At 43.8% G+C, this 17405-nt stretch overlaps 1 protein-coding gene across 6 annotated transcripts in view; it reads right to left on the reverse strand.

The window, feature by feature from the left end:
• The window catches only part of Prelid2 (PRELI domain containing 2), an 82246-nt gene that overhangs the window by 26966 nt on the left and 37875 nt on the right, over positions 1 to 17405 (reverse strand). For all 6 annotated transcript variants that reach the window (XM_059246154.1, XM_059246157.1, XM_059246155.1 and 3 more), the window contains one exon: positions 9081 to 9186. In XM_059246154.1, the coding sequence (XP_059102137.1) occupies positions 9081 to 9186 (106 nt within the window). The remainder of the gene's footprint in view (positions 1 to 9080; positions 9187 to 17405) is intronic.

Here is a 17405-nt window from a genome sequence, read left to right on the forward strand (position 1 = left end):
ATTTCAACCATTTTAAATCTAAAAACGATTCATCTATACCTATGCAAACAAGAGCTACATCAATAGGCTAAAGGGGAATGAATGCATTATTAGAATTATAGTTTATATTTCACTGTATTTTGATAAAATATTTGTGATTTAAGAAGATAACTAAAATGTTTTGAAAGAAACAACACAAATTTTTCCTTTACCATTGTATATCTACAATCGTACTTGAGGCTGGGAACACAGCTCACTGAAAGTGTGTTTACTGAGCATGTGCAAGGCCATAAGCTTGATCTCCAACAGCGCACACGCGCACGCGCACACACACACACACACACACACACACACACACACACAGAAGAAAGGATGAAGGGACTCTGGGTGAACAAGCAGTGTTTGACATGGGCACAGCCATAACGAAGACTCCAATGCTTCAGACCCAAGGGAATGGCAAAGCCTTTCTTGGGTCTGAGTACAAATGCTGACAATGCGTTTGGAAAAACATGCCCACCATGGCGTTCTCCTCCTGGATGTTTAAGGCCTGGAGACTGCTCCCCTACGGAAACTGCTCCTACAGAGATGAATCAGATCTGCCTCCTTGTTCAGTTGAATATAATAAAACTTGTCTCCTTGTTTATCCGTATGTAATAGCCCTGCCTTCCTGCTCAACTGTATGTAATAAATACACTGAGCTCTCAGAGTGCTGTGGCTTCTTCATTAGAGAGCCCAGACCAGCTGATCCCAACTTTTCTATATCTGTTTGTAAGTCATTTCTTCATTCCCTCATTGCTCCTAATCAGGGTTCTGGGACCCACGCCAATAATTAAGCAAAAGAGAGAAGCAATAACATCTAGAGCCAAGTTCGGTTAACTGTCAAAAGATTTCCAAAGACAACTAAAATCTCATCTAGGTGGGTGATGGGGACCCACACCTGTAACCTGCACTAGCAAGCTCAGGCAAGATTATGAATTTTAGGCCAAATAAGCTACATAGCAAGTTCTGAGCCAGCCAAGGATGCCACAATAGAGAGATTCTTGTCACAACAAAACAAAACAAAATAACAACAAAATCTTAAGTAAGTACTGAAAAGGCTATTTACAGGGCTGGAGTGTTAACTCAGCTGGTAAAGTATTTGTCTTGCCAGCATGAGGACCAGAGTTCAATCTCAGAATAGACGTATAAAGCCAGGCATGATGGTGTACACTGGTAGTCTCAGTGCTGGGAGCACAAACAGATGGATAGTCCTGCCATTCACTGGCTTGACAGCCTTGCCTGCCCAGGGAGCCCCAGGTCCCAGCGACAGATGCTGTGTCAGCAAACAAGGTGAATGGCATCTGAGGTGTAACACCAGAGGTTGGCCTCTGCCCTCCACACTCGTGCATATACATGTTGTGGGATATTTATACACTGTGTGAAGGTGTAGTGCTGTGATTGGTGTAATGAAAAGTTGAATGGCCAATAGCTAGGCCAGAAGTGTTGGTGGGATTTCTGGGAAGAGAGAGGAAGTAGGAGGAGGAATCTAGGCACTTAAGAGAGAAGCAGAGAGGAAACAGGAGATGGAAGAGAGGTAAAGCCATGTGATAGAATGAAGATTAATAAAAATATGGGTTAATTTAAGTTATAAGAACTAATGGGACAAGCCTAAGCTAAGGCTGAGCTTTCATAATTAATAATAAGTCTCCATGTCATTATTTGGGAGCTGGCTGGCAGGACAGAAAATGGGCCACTACACATACATGTGCATGTGTGTCTACACACACACACACATACACACACACACATACACACACACACATTTATTTACCTATAACTACACTTCTTGTCAGAAAGCATCTTTTAATACTAGTGACTATTGAAGTTTAATATATGCCAAGCATGCTCACAGACTTACTAGTCCTTTCCAATCTCTATGGAATAAACAGATGAAAAGCTGGGGGTCTGGGTTGTAAAGTGTAACATTTAGAATATCAGACCAGTGGCCAATGAGCCTTTCTGTAAAGCTTCACGCTCACTCGCTACATTGAGCATACACCCAGAATCCCATTTCATACTAAAAAAAAGTCTTTGAAAAGCACAGCACACTCTTTTAGTTCAGGAGTTGATACTTGTATGTGGTTATTAGGGTGTCTACAATTTGCTTCAAAGCACTTCAGCATGCACAAGGTAGTCCTATGGCATGTATGTGTTACATCCTGTCATATGCTAAGGACAGCCAGTGCCCTCACGTGGGCCTCACACTCCAGTGGATGGCATGACTATTCTAATCATCAATCTCACTCTAGAAATTTCAGTTATCTTTACCCTTGAAAGGAAATTAGCACAAGGCATGCTAAAACTGAATTTTCACTGGTGAAATTGGTGGCTGATTAACTACCATAATGTGCATTAGAAATAGACTCTCATTAACGCAATGAATGGGACTTAAGATACAGGGATCAGCTCAAAATGCTGGAGATTTTCCCATCCTTGCCTGACCATGGAAGCTATCCATCTCAATTAAGACCATTCAGGACCAGCTAGTCCTACAGCAGACCGCTGGTCTAGAAGACACTGGCTGCTTCACTCCGCCTCCTTCTAACTGCTCTCCTTATTATGAAACTGTGATGCTCAAACGAACTGAGGACCTGTGTGTATATTCTGACTCTAATTTACATACAGAGAATGCATTTTGGCTTCCCAAACCCACTGCCTCCTCTCGTTGACACCACTCCCTTGAGAAAGGGCATCTTATACTACAAAGAACACGATCCTGAGGAGCTTTGCTCCCGCCCCCGCAAAGTTACCACCAGCTCCTGCACCCCACTCCTCTTCCAAAACAGCACAAGGCAAAAAGGCAAACCGAAATCACAACTTTGGGGCGAGCTGCTCCCACATGGCTTCTTCTTTTGAGGCTGGAATTCACTTTTCACTTCTCCACAGAGGCTTGGAAGATAATATGGGTGATAACGATCTTGCCATGCAGTGTTCTTTTTTTAGCCAGTTCGTCTCTGTGGTTAGGGACGACTACAAATGCCGAGGAATGCAGAGTTCTCATTATCCGATCTCACAGACGTGCTCTTCCTTTAAGTTTGTAAAATACATTTTTCAATGTGTGATAAAATAATTTGTTATCTCAACCACTCTTGCAGAAGGCCCCATTATTAGTGCCATCCTTATTCTCAATCACGCTGATCAGAAGGCTAAAGCAGATGTGGTATTCAAGAGCGTGTGAAATATTTGTTACAGAGACAACTGTAGGCAAGTCAGACCATTTGAACATGACTTTAAAGGTCTGGCTTGGGCATGCTATATCTAAAAAATCTGAACATGACAGTTTAGGGTGTGAGCTTGTTACTCTGGATTTTTTGAAAAATCCAGTTTTACAATGGATGATAATTCCCTACTGTCAAAGAAATTTTGGTCTAATACATGTGATCCAAAATAACATTTGAAAAACCCTGGCTAGGCGGAGTATGGTGCTGCACACCTTTAATCCCAACACTCAGGAAGCAGAGGCCGGTGGATCTCTGTAAGTTCAAGGCCAATCTGGTCTGCACAGTGAATTCCAAGACAGCCAGGGTTATGTAGGAAAGAAAGAAAAGGCCTGGCTATATCTGGCTGCATGATTTTTTCAAATTCACTCTATTGGTTATTTATTGCTGTGTAACAAATTACCCCAACTTTGCAGATTAAAACATGTACCCAGTATCTCTCTGATTCTGTGTACCAATGGTCTGTGCTCACATTCCATTACACACCTATGCGATGCCTCTCAAATTGAGACACATGCCATATGTTCTCTAGTGCTCAATGGCTAAGAACTTAGTGTATATGGACTCTCTCTTCAGCACAGGCTGGAAAAAGATACCCAGTAATGGAAAAATTATAGCTGCTATGCATAAAGTTGTATGAAAAAAATGGATCATCCTCACCACTTCTATTTAACATATTATTAAAGTCTAGCAATTAGACAAAGAGGAAGCAATAGTTGTCATTCAAACAGGAAAGGAAGGAAAGAAACGTGTGTGTTTGTCGATGACATGATCTTAACCATATAAAGATCCTTAAAAGATTCACTCCCAAAAAGATGTTAGAATTAATAAATTCAATGAAGTTTTAAGATACAAAGTTAATACAGAAAATGATAGTACTTCTTTATATGGACAACTAACACTTTGAAGAGAACCATTTACAGCAAATACAAAGAAGAAAGTCACTCACAAATAAATTTAACCAAAAAGTTCAAAGATTGTGTGTGTGTGTGTGTGTGTGTGTGTATGTGTTTGTCTGTCTGCCTGCCTACCTGCCTGTGTGTCTGTATAATGTATGTGTTTGTCTGTCTGTGTCTGTGCATCTCTGTGTGTGTCTATATGTGTGTGTGTGTGTTTGTTTGAATGTGTACGTTTGTGTCTGTATATGTCTGTGCATCTCTGTGTGTGTCTATGTGCATGTGTGTCTGTGCTGTGATTTTTGTGCAAGTGTGTGTGCAGATATATGTTCATGCGGAATAAGAAATGAACCCCAGTGTTGTTCCTCAGGAGCTGTCCCCCTTGTTTTTTGAGACGAAGTCTCCCACTGGCCTGGAGCTTACTGGGAAACTAGGCTGGCTGGCCAGCACGTCCCAAAGATCTACCTTCTTCTGCCTCCTCAGCACCAGGGACTAAAACCTAGCTTTTTTATGAGTTCTGCAGGTTGAAGTCAGGTGCTCATGCTTTTGTGACAAGCACTTTATTGACTGAGCAAAGGATATCTGCCCCTAAAACTATAAAAATGATCAGCCCCTACTCTTCTGCTGTTCCATGCTCTTCCATCATAACCCGGCTCCCTCTTCTTACATTCTTGTATTCTCGCTGTACTCACATCCCCTTGTTTTGATTATCCTAGGCCTATATAACACTGCCCCCAGCACACACATGGTTCAAGTGCAGAGATTGTAGATGGGACTGTAAGGGTTAGAGACCAAGAGCACGCTCTGGGGTCAGACAAGCTTTGGATCACATTCCAGTTCTCCCACTTTCTAGTTTAGTAACCTTGAGAAAACCGTCCCGTCGAATGGCACCTCGGTTTCCCTTTCCCTGTGCAAATGAAAGAGAACAGTAAATCCCATCTCACTGAGTTGCTCAGAGAGGCGGACAAGCAACACATGCGAAGCCTAAAGCTTGTCATCTGCAACTCTCATCCTCATGAACTGCCTTGTTAATACCCTCCTCGGACTCAGAGTGCTGAGCGTGAGCACGAAGCCAATCTTTATCCATTCCCAGCATCAGCAGGTGTTGAATCACTGTCTGCCATGCTTTCCACCCTCAGCAACATGCCCCAAACTAAAGCTGCACAAGGCACAGTCTCCATCCTGTGAACGATGTCTCGTATCTACGTGTCTCCAGCACTCTACCCGATATGCCCAGCACACAGCCCATCAAAAGATGCTTGTGGGGTTGAATAAAGTTTAAAATGTAGTTATGAGCACAACTCATGTTCACATGGCTGGCGGGGAGGTGATGATAAGTAGAAAGTATGACAGAGAAGCTTGTGAGTGTGATGTTTTTAACTCTTAAAAGCAAAGAAAACATGATTTATATGTGACCTGATTGTTTCAACTTAAAGACTCTCATAGTTTTCACTCATATCTCCAGGAATGCGTAAAAACACCTCTTTGGTGGATGAACAACCTTGGGCAGAGGAACTGCTGCCAGGTCACAAAAGTGATGGGCTGGTACACAGCAGCCCGCTTAGGTACAACCTGTACCACTGCCTAGGCATGCCTGAGGCTTGGCACCCAAGGGAAATCAGCAACGCTGATAACCACTGCATCTAATCCAAGGAGAGGGCGGCTTCTGACGGGTGTGTGAAAGCCAGCATGTGTCCAAAAGGGCCCCACTTGCAAACTGCACTGGAATAGTGAAGGAAAAGGAAAAAATGCAATTGAACAAGCCCCTGGAGACCCAGAAACACAACTGACCTCACCTCCAGCCCGACACCAACAGCCTGGCTTTAATTTATAATCATAGATAGAAAGGTTGAGTGTCTAGTTTTGCTTTTACTAGGGGGAATAAAATAGCTATCAGATCCCCCCTTTGACGCCACTAAACAGCCTCAAGGATAAAGTCCGAAAGTGAAAATACAGCACCTAACACACACACACACACACACACACACACACACACACACACACACACACCGGCAAGAGCACTTGGGCAGAAGTCAGTGATGCAGACTCAGCTATGAGGTTTACCAGGAAGGCAGGCTGGCCCTAGAAAACAGCCTCGCGTGGGTAAGAGGTGAAAGACATGGCTGCCTTCTAAAAACCAAAAAGCTATTTAAACTTAGCCTCTTCAGAACGCAAAGTTGGAAAAGAGAGAGGGGGAAAAATATATTCTCTTACTTCCGAGCATCATCAAGAAGAATAAAGGGCTCATCGGGTTAAAACATTAGAGTCACCTGGTTTTGTTGGCTTTGTTCCCGTGAATATTCCTAAGAGGCCAACAATGCACCGCTCTGCATTCTACTTCCTGCCTATGCACTTCGGCACACACATAGGAGGCGCTACCCAGAATATCACAGGTTAGGGAGCAATCAGGATCAAGACTGAGAAAGCTGGGGCTGAAGAGATGGCCCAGTGAGTAACAGTACTGGCTGTGTAAGGATGCAAACCTGAGTTCAGATACCAGCGTCCACATAAAAAGCTGGCCATACGTGTACACACACACACACACACACACATACCACACACATACATCACACATGTGCATGCCTATGACCTAAACTTGGTAGGGAGGTGGAAGATAGGAGGATGGCTAGGTCTTGCTGACCAGAAATCTAGCTTCAGGGTTCAGTGAAAGACAGAGTAAGACACCAAACATCCTCTTCTGGCCTGCACAACATGTGGCAGGGGGAGAGGGGGAAGCGGGGAATAAGAAGGAGGAGGAGAGAAAGGGATCTGTGTGTGTGTGTGTGTGTGTGTGTGTGTGTGTGTGTGTGTGTGTCCCTCTTCTCTTTTCCATTAGGGTACAGAGTACAGCGTGTACTGTGAGAACATTGTAGAAACAAAAATGCTTTGGGAATATTTTCCCCCAAAGCCCTTTCTCTGAGAAGTGACCTCATCCCCGATCCCCACGGTCACGGCAGAGAAGAAGGTCATGTTTATACAGCTGTCATTCAACCCCCTGGTCCTGTTTGACCTCTTTGCAAACAAAGGCCTCTTCGTCCAGAGACATAAGAAAAAGAAGAAAGACATGGCCATTCTGCTGGTAGAAAGAAGAGAGATGCAGTCAGTCTCTTCATTGGCTAGAACTCTATTCAATACGTACACCAAGACAGTGGAGACCCACATTCCACTAAACAGAGAGAACCAGACTGACTGAAGAAGAGAACCACAAAGCACACACATCTCTACAGACCAGGAGAACGGGACTGGAGAAGGAATCCTACAAGGGTCCTCAGAAGCTCCAGCGCAGTGCAGCTCTTCCTGAAGCCAGCATCCAGCCTCAGCACCCTTGCACCATTCCAATGAGCAACCTCAAGTGTGTTCTGTCACTTGCAACCAATAGATACAAGAAGCGTAGGACACAACAACGCAAGTCTGTTCTAGCACAGCCATTCATGCGAAGGTCACTGGGCTGAGAAGGTCAGGGCTTTACTGCCTCTACCTGGGGCCTCGAAGGAGAGTGAACACTTGCCAATGAAAGATGGGATGTGAGTCTAGAGCCTACATTTCACTATTTCTATGACCGAATAAATACATTTAGCCCCTGGTCTTAGTCATGGTTCCTAGTGCCGTGAAGAACACCATGACCACAGCAACTATTATAAAGGAAAACATTTAAATGGGGCTAGCTTACAGTTTCAGAGATTTAGTCCATTATTGTCATGGTGGGAAGCAAAGCTGCATGCAGGTAGACATGGTGCTGGAGAAGGACCTGAGAGTTCCCCACCCACAGGCAACAGGAAATGAACTGAGTCCCACACTGGGCATAGCTTGAGCATATGAGACCTCAAAGCCCGCCCCCACAGTGACACACTTCCTCCAACAAGGCCACACTTCTAATTACGTCACTCCCTATAAACCAAGCATTCAAACACATGAGTCTATGGGGGCCATACCTATTCAAACCACCACACACACATTTCACATGGCGCCTAGCACAAGGCAGGTACTCTCCTGTAAGAAGAAAGAAGATAGGGGAGACATAGGAGTATACTGGGTGTACTTATTGAATCATCTTTCACCAATAAAATGGGAATGCAGACCACTTCATGTATCTTACAGGATCAAGATATGATTAACAACTATTAAAAGGTTCAGACTGATGACAGATACAAAACCACTTGAGTGAATGAACAACATGTATTTATCTAAAGTGAAGCAAGCTATAATTTCCACGATGAATACAGCCTGCTATCTGTTTTCATAGGGACCACGGGATGTGTAGCCAATTTAATAATAAGAAACCTCAACTTTTAAATATTATCTCTCCCAAAAGGGATTTCATCCTTTTGATGAATAGACTTGTGTGTAAAACAATTATACTTAATTATTATTATTACAGCTTTCCTAATACAGGATTTAATAGATGAACAAGGAGTCAACTCAGTCAGAGACACAGTGATAAAATTAATTTTCCCACCAGGGGCATTACTTTGAGATTGCAGTTTTGCAGATAAGAGGGTGGTGGTGGTGTTTTTCTTTTCTTTTCTTTTCTTTCTTTTTTTTTAAACAAATGCACATATTATGGTCTAGCAGAAAACAAGCACAATAATTTCTCAGTGAGTAAAAGTAACATCACATCTTCTAAGAGTTCCACTACTCCCTTGCAGCCTAGGCTAAACCAGTCTGGATCCATGAGAGAAACCTCCTCAACTAGGCCAAGAACGCATCATTAATCTCAACAACCCAGTGCCGCGCTCCTTAGAACATATTCAGACTGGTGTAGCCTGGTTAAACTTTGGATTTAAATAACAATTATTAAGAGAAATTTTGTGGATATATTTATTCATTAACTCCCTTTTTTTTTAAATATCACCTCATGATACTCTTTTATTCTGTCCTATTCAATACCCAACTGATTCCTCCATGTTTTCTTAAAATTAATGTTAGTTCAAAGTACAAGCAAGCTTACCTTCTGGGCTCCATGTCTTAAGAAAGTACTAGCAAAAGTTTCCAATATGCAGTTGAGAAATCCAGCCCCTGTGATTGAAATTCTGCCTCTTTGAATAAACTCTGTCCTGAAAAAAGAAAAAAGAAAAAAAAAACTATATACACACACAAAATTCATCTCCATGGCTATCTGCATAAAATAAAATAAAGCAAGCCATGAGGGTAGGAGGGACAGTCAATGGGAAGAAGATCCTGCTAGGCTGGGAGAGGGAAAAGGAAAGGTAATGGGGCATCAACATGATCACAATCCATCTTTTACTCGCAATTGTCAAAAACATTCATCTTTCATGAGACTTTGCATTCTGATATATAAATTACAGGCACTTTCAGCAGCATAATTACCATCTAAAATTAACATGAAATAATATCCATAATAATTGAATAATTACTGTTAAAACAAAAGATGCTATTTAAGGTTAACCTAACTATGTAGTTTATACAGTACAAACAACAATCGTTTGAATTAAAGAATATTCATTTCATGATGCAAAAATGCCTCTTCAAGAAGCTACCACAACCATTTTGCTAGAGTGATATAGTTTCTAATTGCCTTCCAAATACTTACTTCTCATGCCCATAGATTAATGCAGCTCTCATCCCTTACCAAAGAAGCTTTTGCAGCAGATGGAGGCCATCCCAAAGAACCACAGCTGGCCCGGGGTAGGGAACCAGTGACTGTGGAGTTTCCATCCGTACACGGACCGTCTATAGTACAAGCCCTGTCCCAAAGCTCGGGAAACATCCGAGAAGAGAGGCAGAAAGATTGCCAGAGCCAGAAGACAGGGAGGACTGCTGTCCTCTGGACATGGTGAAGACGTTGCACCCCGGAACCCTCAACACCTATGGCTGCCTACACAAAACCTGCACCAGATCACACCAGTCAACATTCCTGCATGGGTGGGGAAAGGGTTCATGAGCTGACAAGCTAGTGATGACCCACAATGTCTGAAAGAGTCAGTTTTCATCACCGACAATCCCCCTGATAGGTTGTCCATGCCTAAGTGGCCAGCCATACACCCATGTACATATGGTCAACATGAAATGGACTCAGTAGGGCGTGTGTATATGTGTATATATACATATATAATTACAGGTGAGAACACGAAGTTGAAAGGGAAGGAGGGACATAAAAGGAGCTGGGTGGGATGTAGATAAGATTAAAATGCATTGTACTCCTGTATAAAATTCAAAAATTAAAACAATTAAAAAAGAAATTATCACTCTTTGGAGGAGGGTTGCTGCTTTCCTCATGACAGAGTCTCACTAGGTAGCCCTGGCTGTCCTGGAACTCTATAGACCAGGTGGCCTTGAACTCAAAGAGATCCACCTGCCTCTACCTCCCAAAGAGAGGGACTAAAGCTATGCACCACCATGCCCAGCTAGAAACGCTTAATTTGCAATTGAGGGGACTACAGTTCAGTTAACATCTAAATACATGTATTTCATGGCAATCCAGACCAAAAGCTCCTCTCATTATATGACTAACATGAACTTGCTCCATGACAATAAATGCAGTTAGTTCCTCTGCTTAAAAGCAAATACCTCTTAAAAATGGAATCTGAGACCAGTTTCGGCTTCCCGACCTTAAATAAATTGTTGACTTTCTATAACCAATTTCCTCCCATGTACATAGGACCATAATATCCCCCACTTACAATATTATAAAAAAGGAGTTTACATGTATAACAGGGATATGCAGAATGACTGACGTGTGCTAAGCATTTGCTAGAAATTCTAGCAACGGTTGCTAAAGAGAGGCAGGCAGGCAGACATGGAGACTGCAAAGCCAGAAGTCTGGAATAGGTACTGAGTCCCTAGGGACAGGGAACAAATGTGTTACCATTTCTATCATTTTAATTATCAAAGCTCTACCAATATTAATTATCCCCATCTCATAAAACAGAGATTTGGGTTACACTTGAGAATGATATAAGATGGCTGAACAGGAAGCCTCCAGCTCTCACCCCACCCTCCACCCCATAAAGACAATGACTTAACAAAAATTTACAAACAAAATTGCCTTTGTGAGACCTCCTGAAACCAATTAAGAGGTGGAAGAGTATACCCAAGTGAGGACAGAGCCAAGAATAGTCACGTCAAAGCCAGTGAAGTGCGCTGCTTTTCCTCACTGTAGGAAGAACCGTCTGTAGCTGCGGCCGAATTACTAACATGAGCAGCTGAAGGAAGGAGAGGTTAGTGCTGGTGTTTGTCGTGAGACTGAGTGTCATATAACCCAGGCCGGCCTCAAACTCTGTGTGGGAGGGACTGGCCTTGAAATTCTGATCTTCCGTCTCCAGCTCCCAAGGGCTGAAGTATAGGCATACACCACTGTGCCCCTCTGGAAGAGAGGTGTGTTTCAGGTCCTGGTTCATGGGATAATCTGTCATGCTGGGAAAAGTCTGGCTGCCTGGCCACCCCGGGCTCTGTGCCATTGGGAGGCAAACCAAGAAAGGAAAATCCAGGCACTCAGCTAGCTTTTCCTCTTTTTCCCTTTCTTCTCCAGTCCAGGACCTCAGCCCAGGGGATAGTGCCACCCACATTCAGCACAGATTTTCCCCAGATTAGCTTAATCCAGTCTGGAAAAGCTCTTACACATACATTTAAACCTGTCCCTCACTACTGCCCCTAAGTGACCCTTAATCCATCTGAATTAGCCATCACACTCCAGATAGCTCCCTCCCAACTAGCACAGTGGGGCAGAATGGGTCGAAAACTACAAAGGCTTGTTTCTCCCACAGAAGAAAAAAGGGAGATAAATGTGCATCGATACTGTGGCTCTAGCAGGCCTTGCCTGAGGACGTACTCTGGGGAACGGAAACAGTATACTTGGGTGCTTGCTGGTCACTGAGAACTAAAGCCAGCACAGCATGCTGATATAGGCCTTAAGAGTCTGTTTGAAACCTGGGGCCTATGCAGGGTCCCTTGGCTCGGCCTGGGAGGAGGGGACTGGACCTACCTGGACTGAGTCCACCAGGTTGATCTCAGTCTGTGGGGAAGGCTTTGCCCTGGAGGAGATTGGAATGGGGGGTGGACTGGGGGGAAGGTGAGGGGGACGGGAGGGGGAAGAACAAGGGAATCTGTGGCTGATATGTAGAACTGGATTGTATTGCAAAATAAAAATTAAAAAAAAAAAAAAGAGTCTGTGGTGGCGCACGCCTTTAATCCCAGCACTCGGGAGGCAGAGCCAGGCAGATCTCTGTGAGTTCGAGGCCAGCCTGGGCTACCAAGTGAGCTCCAGGAAAGGCTCAAAGCTACACAGAGAAACCCTGTCTCAAAAAAAAAAAAAAAAAAAAAAAGGTCTGTGGAACCACCAGCGAAAAAGAGAGGTTACAAGCTTGGCTCTATGACAGGGCAGACTTCTGCATCTGGGTATATACAGTCCCAGAGATGATCAGAAGAAGTTTGAGGGGCCGGCACACTCCCAGCTAAGCTGTGTAAGCCAGCCCATGACAAATGGGGGAGGTGGTCGTTGTTTCATAGAGCCAAATCTCTCTGAAAGATCACAGGACGGACACAGGAACACACACACACACACACACACACACACACACACACACACACACACGGCGGGTCAGTGGGGAAAATGGCCCAGTCATTGAACCAAATAAATGTCTAGAAACTCACCCTAAAGAAACAGGCATATGAATTACCTGACAATTAATCTGAAATAATTATTTTTAAAAATGTCCACCTAGCCATTCAAACAACTACATAAACTCGGGGAACTGAAACATGAACAAGATGAGACTATCAACCAAGACGAACCGCTTTAAAAGCAGAAAGCAACAGCAGCAGGGGACTTGAGGACAGGCTGTTCCAAAGAGGAAAATGAATGAAGAGACATGGTGAGAGCTTTGGAGGCCTACGGAGGCTGTCAGGTGGGCCCACTCACACACTGTGGAGTCTTAAAGGGGCAATCAGTGCCAATGGAGAAGGGAGATTATATAAAGCAATAATGGCCCAAACTTCCCAAGTTTAAAAGAAAAGGAAATGTGCACACAAATTCAAAATCTCAACAAACTCCAAGTAGGAGACGTCTAAGGAGAACTACACCAGACACATTATACGTGTCAAAAGTCACAGGGGGAATATCGAAAGCACCGAGAATAAAGTAACCTGCCGCATACAAGGAGCTTCCGGGAGGTCTGCAGTGGATTTTTTTTTTTTAATCAGAAACTTTGCAGGCCAGAGGGAATTGGGTTGATATATTCAGCACGCCAAAAAGAAAAACTATAAACCAAGAATTCAGCAAAACTACCTTCCAGATAGGAAAAGGAAATTAAGATTTCCAGCTATACAAAAGCTGAACATATGCATCTCCACTAGAGACTTGGACTATAGTTAACCTGGCCTAGTTCATTTGTTGAAACCACAGACTACATGGTTACTATATGCTAGATATTACATATCATATATAATCACGAATATATATAACATATATATTTACATGTATATGTGATTACATGACTCTATATTACATATCATATATAAAAATCACAAAAATATGTAAGTATAATATATATTTATAATGATAAGTAACATACAGCATATGTGATATCTATATATAGATACATACCTATGGCAGAGCTAGTGAAATGACCCAGTGGATGAAAGTGTTTCCTGGTAACCATGAGGATCAGAGTTCAAATTCCCGGCACCCACTTTAAAAAACTAGGTGTAACCATGCACACCTGTCTGTAACCCCAGGGCTATGGCAAGTGGAGGTGGGAGGATCGAGGGGACCTGATGGTGGCCAGCCTAGTTCCTGGTTCAGAGAGAGACCCTGTCTCAAGGAAACAGGGCAGAGAGTGATTGATTAGGACATGCAGCGTCTTCCTCTGACTTCCACACACACAGATGCCCATACCCTCACACACACAAATATACACATTCACATCACACACATACACCTTACGTGTACATACTACACAAACAAAAAATGGCAGCCTTGAATTTCAGTTTTATAAAAATAAAACACTCCTTTTTAAAAGGTCAGTGCTACGAAGAAACATTTTCAATTAAGGCGCCTGCTAACTTTGGGCTCGCCCTTCACTTCAAATCTCTTAAGGCACCACTTAGTTTTCCCTTTCCCCACACCATACTGAAAATGAGAGGCTCTTCCGGGACCTCACTGCATAACAGGAAATGAAAGGAACAAGTAAGTGAGTGACCGCATCAGCTGATGGCAAAGCATCCCAACAGAGAAAACCCATAGGGCCCGGGCACAAAGTAGCAGACAGTCTCTGAGGAGCCACACTGTCCTGGTTTGCTTTCTATTGCTGTGATAAACACCATTACCAAAAAGCAGCTTACAGAGGAAAGGGTGTATTTGGCTTAGTCTTCCACCCCACAGTCCATCACTGAGGAAAGTCAAGGCAGGAACTCAATGCAGGCATCTGGAGGCAAGAACTGAAGCAGGGACCACCGAGGGATGCTGCAACCTGGCTTGCTCACCTTCCTTTCTTATACCCCGCAGGACCGCCACTTCAAGGACAGCAGTAGACTGGGCCCTCCCACATCCATCATGAACCAAGAAGATGCGGCACACACTTGCTGACAGTCCAATCTGATGGAGGCATTTCCTCAATTGTGGTTCCTTCTTCTCAGATGACTCTATTTTGTATCAAAGTGACAAAAAGCTAACCCACACACACACATCTAAAAATGCCCATCCGTGGCACAAGGTTTATCCATCCCATGATAGTCTCAGGAATTGCATGATATGCGAGATAAAAATGGCAAGGAATGTGAACCCCAGATTGAAAGGCGCCTCGGGCTTTGGAGTCAGATTTTATCCGGAAGGAAAGCGACTTCTCCCAGCACAGAGGAACTGACACAGATTAAGAGCTGTTGGTCCATCAGTGACTGACTGCTAGCCTTGCTGAGACCACTGATGCCTGGAAACAACTCTTTACACCCCATTTGCAGCACAGTCCTTACACTTCATGAAAGCAACCACATTTGTTAGAGGAACTAGTTACCTTTGCAATCCAACTACTCAGTACAGAAAGTATTTTCTCAATTCTCCCCGCCTTCTTACATCTTATGGAGAAGAGAAAAAGCCCAAGTCTCCTGGGCGTATGTTCCTGTGTGTACATACATTATGTGTGTATACATGCACTTACACACAAAAATATTCTGAGAAACACTGGACTCAACAAGATGTGATTTTAGTCAATCTAGCAAGCGTGGCCTTGTCTTTTCTGTTTCTTTCCCCGGTGCTGAGTATTAATGCAAGCCACGCAAGCTCTCTGTCACTTAGAATCATCTCGAGCACATACGCTCGCCCTTGTATCTAACAGCAGTACCTACATTTAGATCAAGTCACAGCAAAAATCTAGACCTTCAGCCTCCTCTCTCCCTCCCTCCCACCTCCCACCTTCCTCTTCCTGCTCCTACACACTGCGCGCGCGCACACACACACACACACACACATACACACACGAGTTACCCCACCCAACCTAACACATACACCTCTGTCTAACCTGCTTCTTAGATTTAAGCTCATTTAAAATGCTTTATTCGTGTAAAACTACACTCTAGTGACATTAATCTCTCCTGTCTTTATTCTGGATTAGTCGGAGCAGACTTCTACAACGACTTTAATATTTAAAGATGAGAAGTTGAAGAGTCTCCCACTCTTTGGGAGAGATTAGCATTGAGTCCTCTAGCGAGCGTAGGGGAAGGGATTAATCAAAGTCTCTCTCATATCATATTCTAACCAACAGCTCTTTCTGCCAATCTGAGAAGTGAGTCCTCAGAAAAGCGTGCTCGGGGTCTGACCACCTGTCAGAGACCAGCAGGGCAGTAAAGAGGGTCACGTCCTTGCCATCCACAAGATGGGAGTTCACCCTACTATACTTCAAGACTGTCAGAGGAGAAAACACTGCCCTCTCAGTAACTCAGAGCACCGTAGCACTTTCTCCCTGTGACACACGACTATCCCAAATGTCTCTTGTCAGGACGAGCTTCGGTTTAAATGCCTCTGAAAAGCGCAGCTGGTTGTGCAGCATACTTTAACCACAGCTGTTTCCATCAGCTTTGTGTTCATTAAAGAACAGGAACGAACTAGGCCTGAGCAGACAGCTCAGTTCGTAAACTGCTTGTTGCACAGGTGTGAGGACCTGAGTTCAGATCCCCAGCACCCGTGTCAAGCTGGATGTGGTAGATCACATCTGTAACCCCAATGCATCTATGGTGAGTTGAGAAGTGGAAGCAGGAGAACCCCAGGAAACTCCCAGAAGCTCGTGAGCCAGGTACCCCCGTGTATGAAGTGGCAAACAAGAGATCCTTTCGCAAACAGGATGGAAAGCGAGGAGGACCAACAACCAAGGACGTCTTCTAACATCAGTGAGTCAGCCCCTAACACACATGCACATGCACACACACGTATGCACACATACACAAACACACACAAGCACACACAAGTTTTAAAGGAAACAAAAAAGAGTGGGGGAGAGATGGCTCAGTACTTAAGAACACTGTCTGCTCTTCCAGAGGACCTGGGTTCGATTCCCAGCGCTCACATGGCAGCTCACAACATTCTACAACTCTAGTCCCAGGGGTTGCAAAATGCTGTCTCCTGGCCTCCACAGGCATTGCATGTATGTGGTGCACAGACATGCATGCAAGCAAAAGACCCACACACAATAAATACATTTTAAAAGAAGACACAAAAATAGGATGGACAGACTGACTGAGATGTAATGTTAACTAACAGAATCTGGGAGCATTAGGATTGTAGCTGCTGCTCATTTATCATACTCTCCTGTGGTTAGCAAATCTTATATGCATTACTTTGACAATCACATAAAACTAATAGTAAAGCCATGACTATCATTTCTATAGAATAAAACATTCTGAATAGGTTCCGTGCAACCAAGAACCATTTTCAGCAAAGGTACCCTGTGGCTCTCCGTACCTACACTCTGAAAGGCTGGTTCTTCCTCCCTACCCCACACGTGAAGTGGGTGGTGTTGATGTCAAGAAGCATGCAGCGAGATTCAGGTTTTCCTCCTGTCTCCCTCTCTGTTAAGCCTGCAGACAACTGTATCATACTCACCTTACACACATTTTTCACACTCTTGGTCACACTCAAAACTCTCTACGGTGACAGTGTACATCACACCCTAGACAACACATCCTCGGAGGCTGATATGCTTTGTAAATTAGTTTATCTATGTAAATAAGAAGAAACTGTAGTAAAGAGATGTTGAATAACTTACCCAAGGGCAGAAGGGTTGATCCCATGCACATCTGTCACCCACAACCTCAAAGCCTTCCCCTT

Source organism: Peromyscus eremicus, chromosome 19 (genome assembly GCF_949786415.1).
Source record: "Peromyscus eremicus chromosome 19, PerEre_H2_v1, whole genome shotgun sequence".
In the NCBI taxonomy this organism is placed as follows: Eukaryota; Metazoa; Chordata; class Mammalia; order Rodentia; family Cricetidae; genus Peromyscus; species Peromyscus eremicus.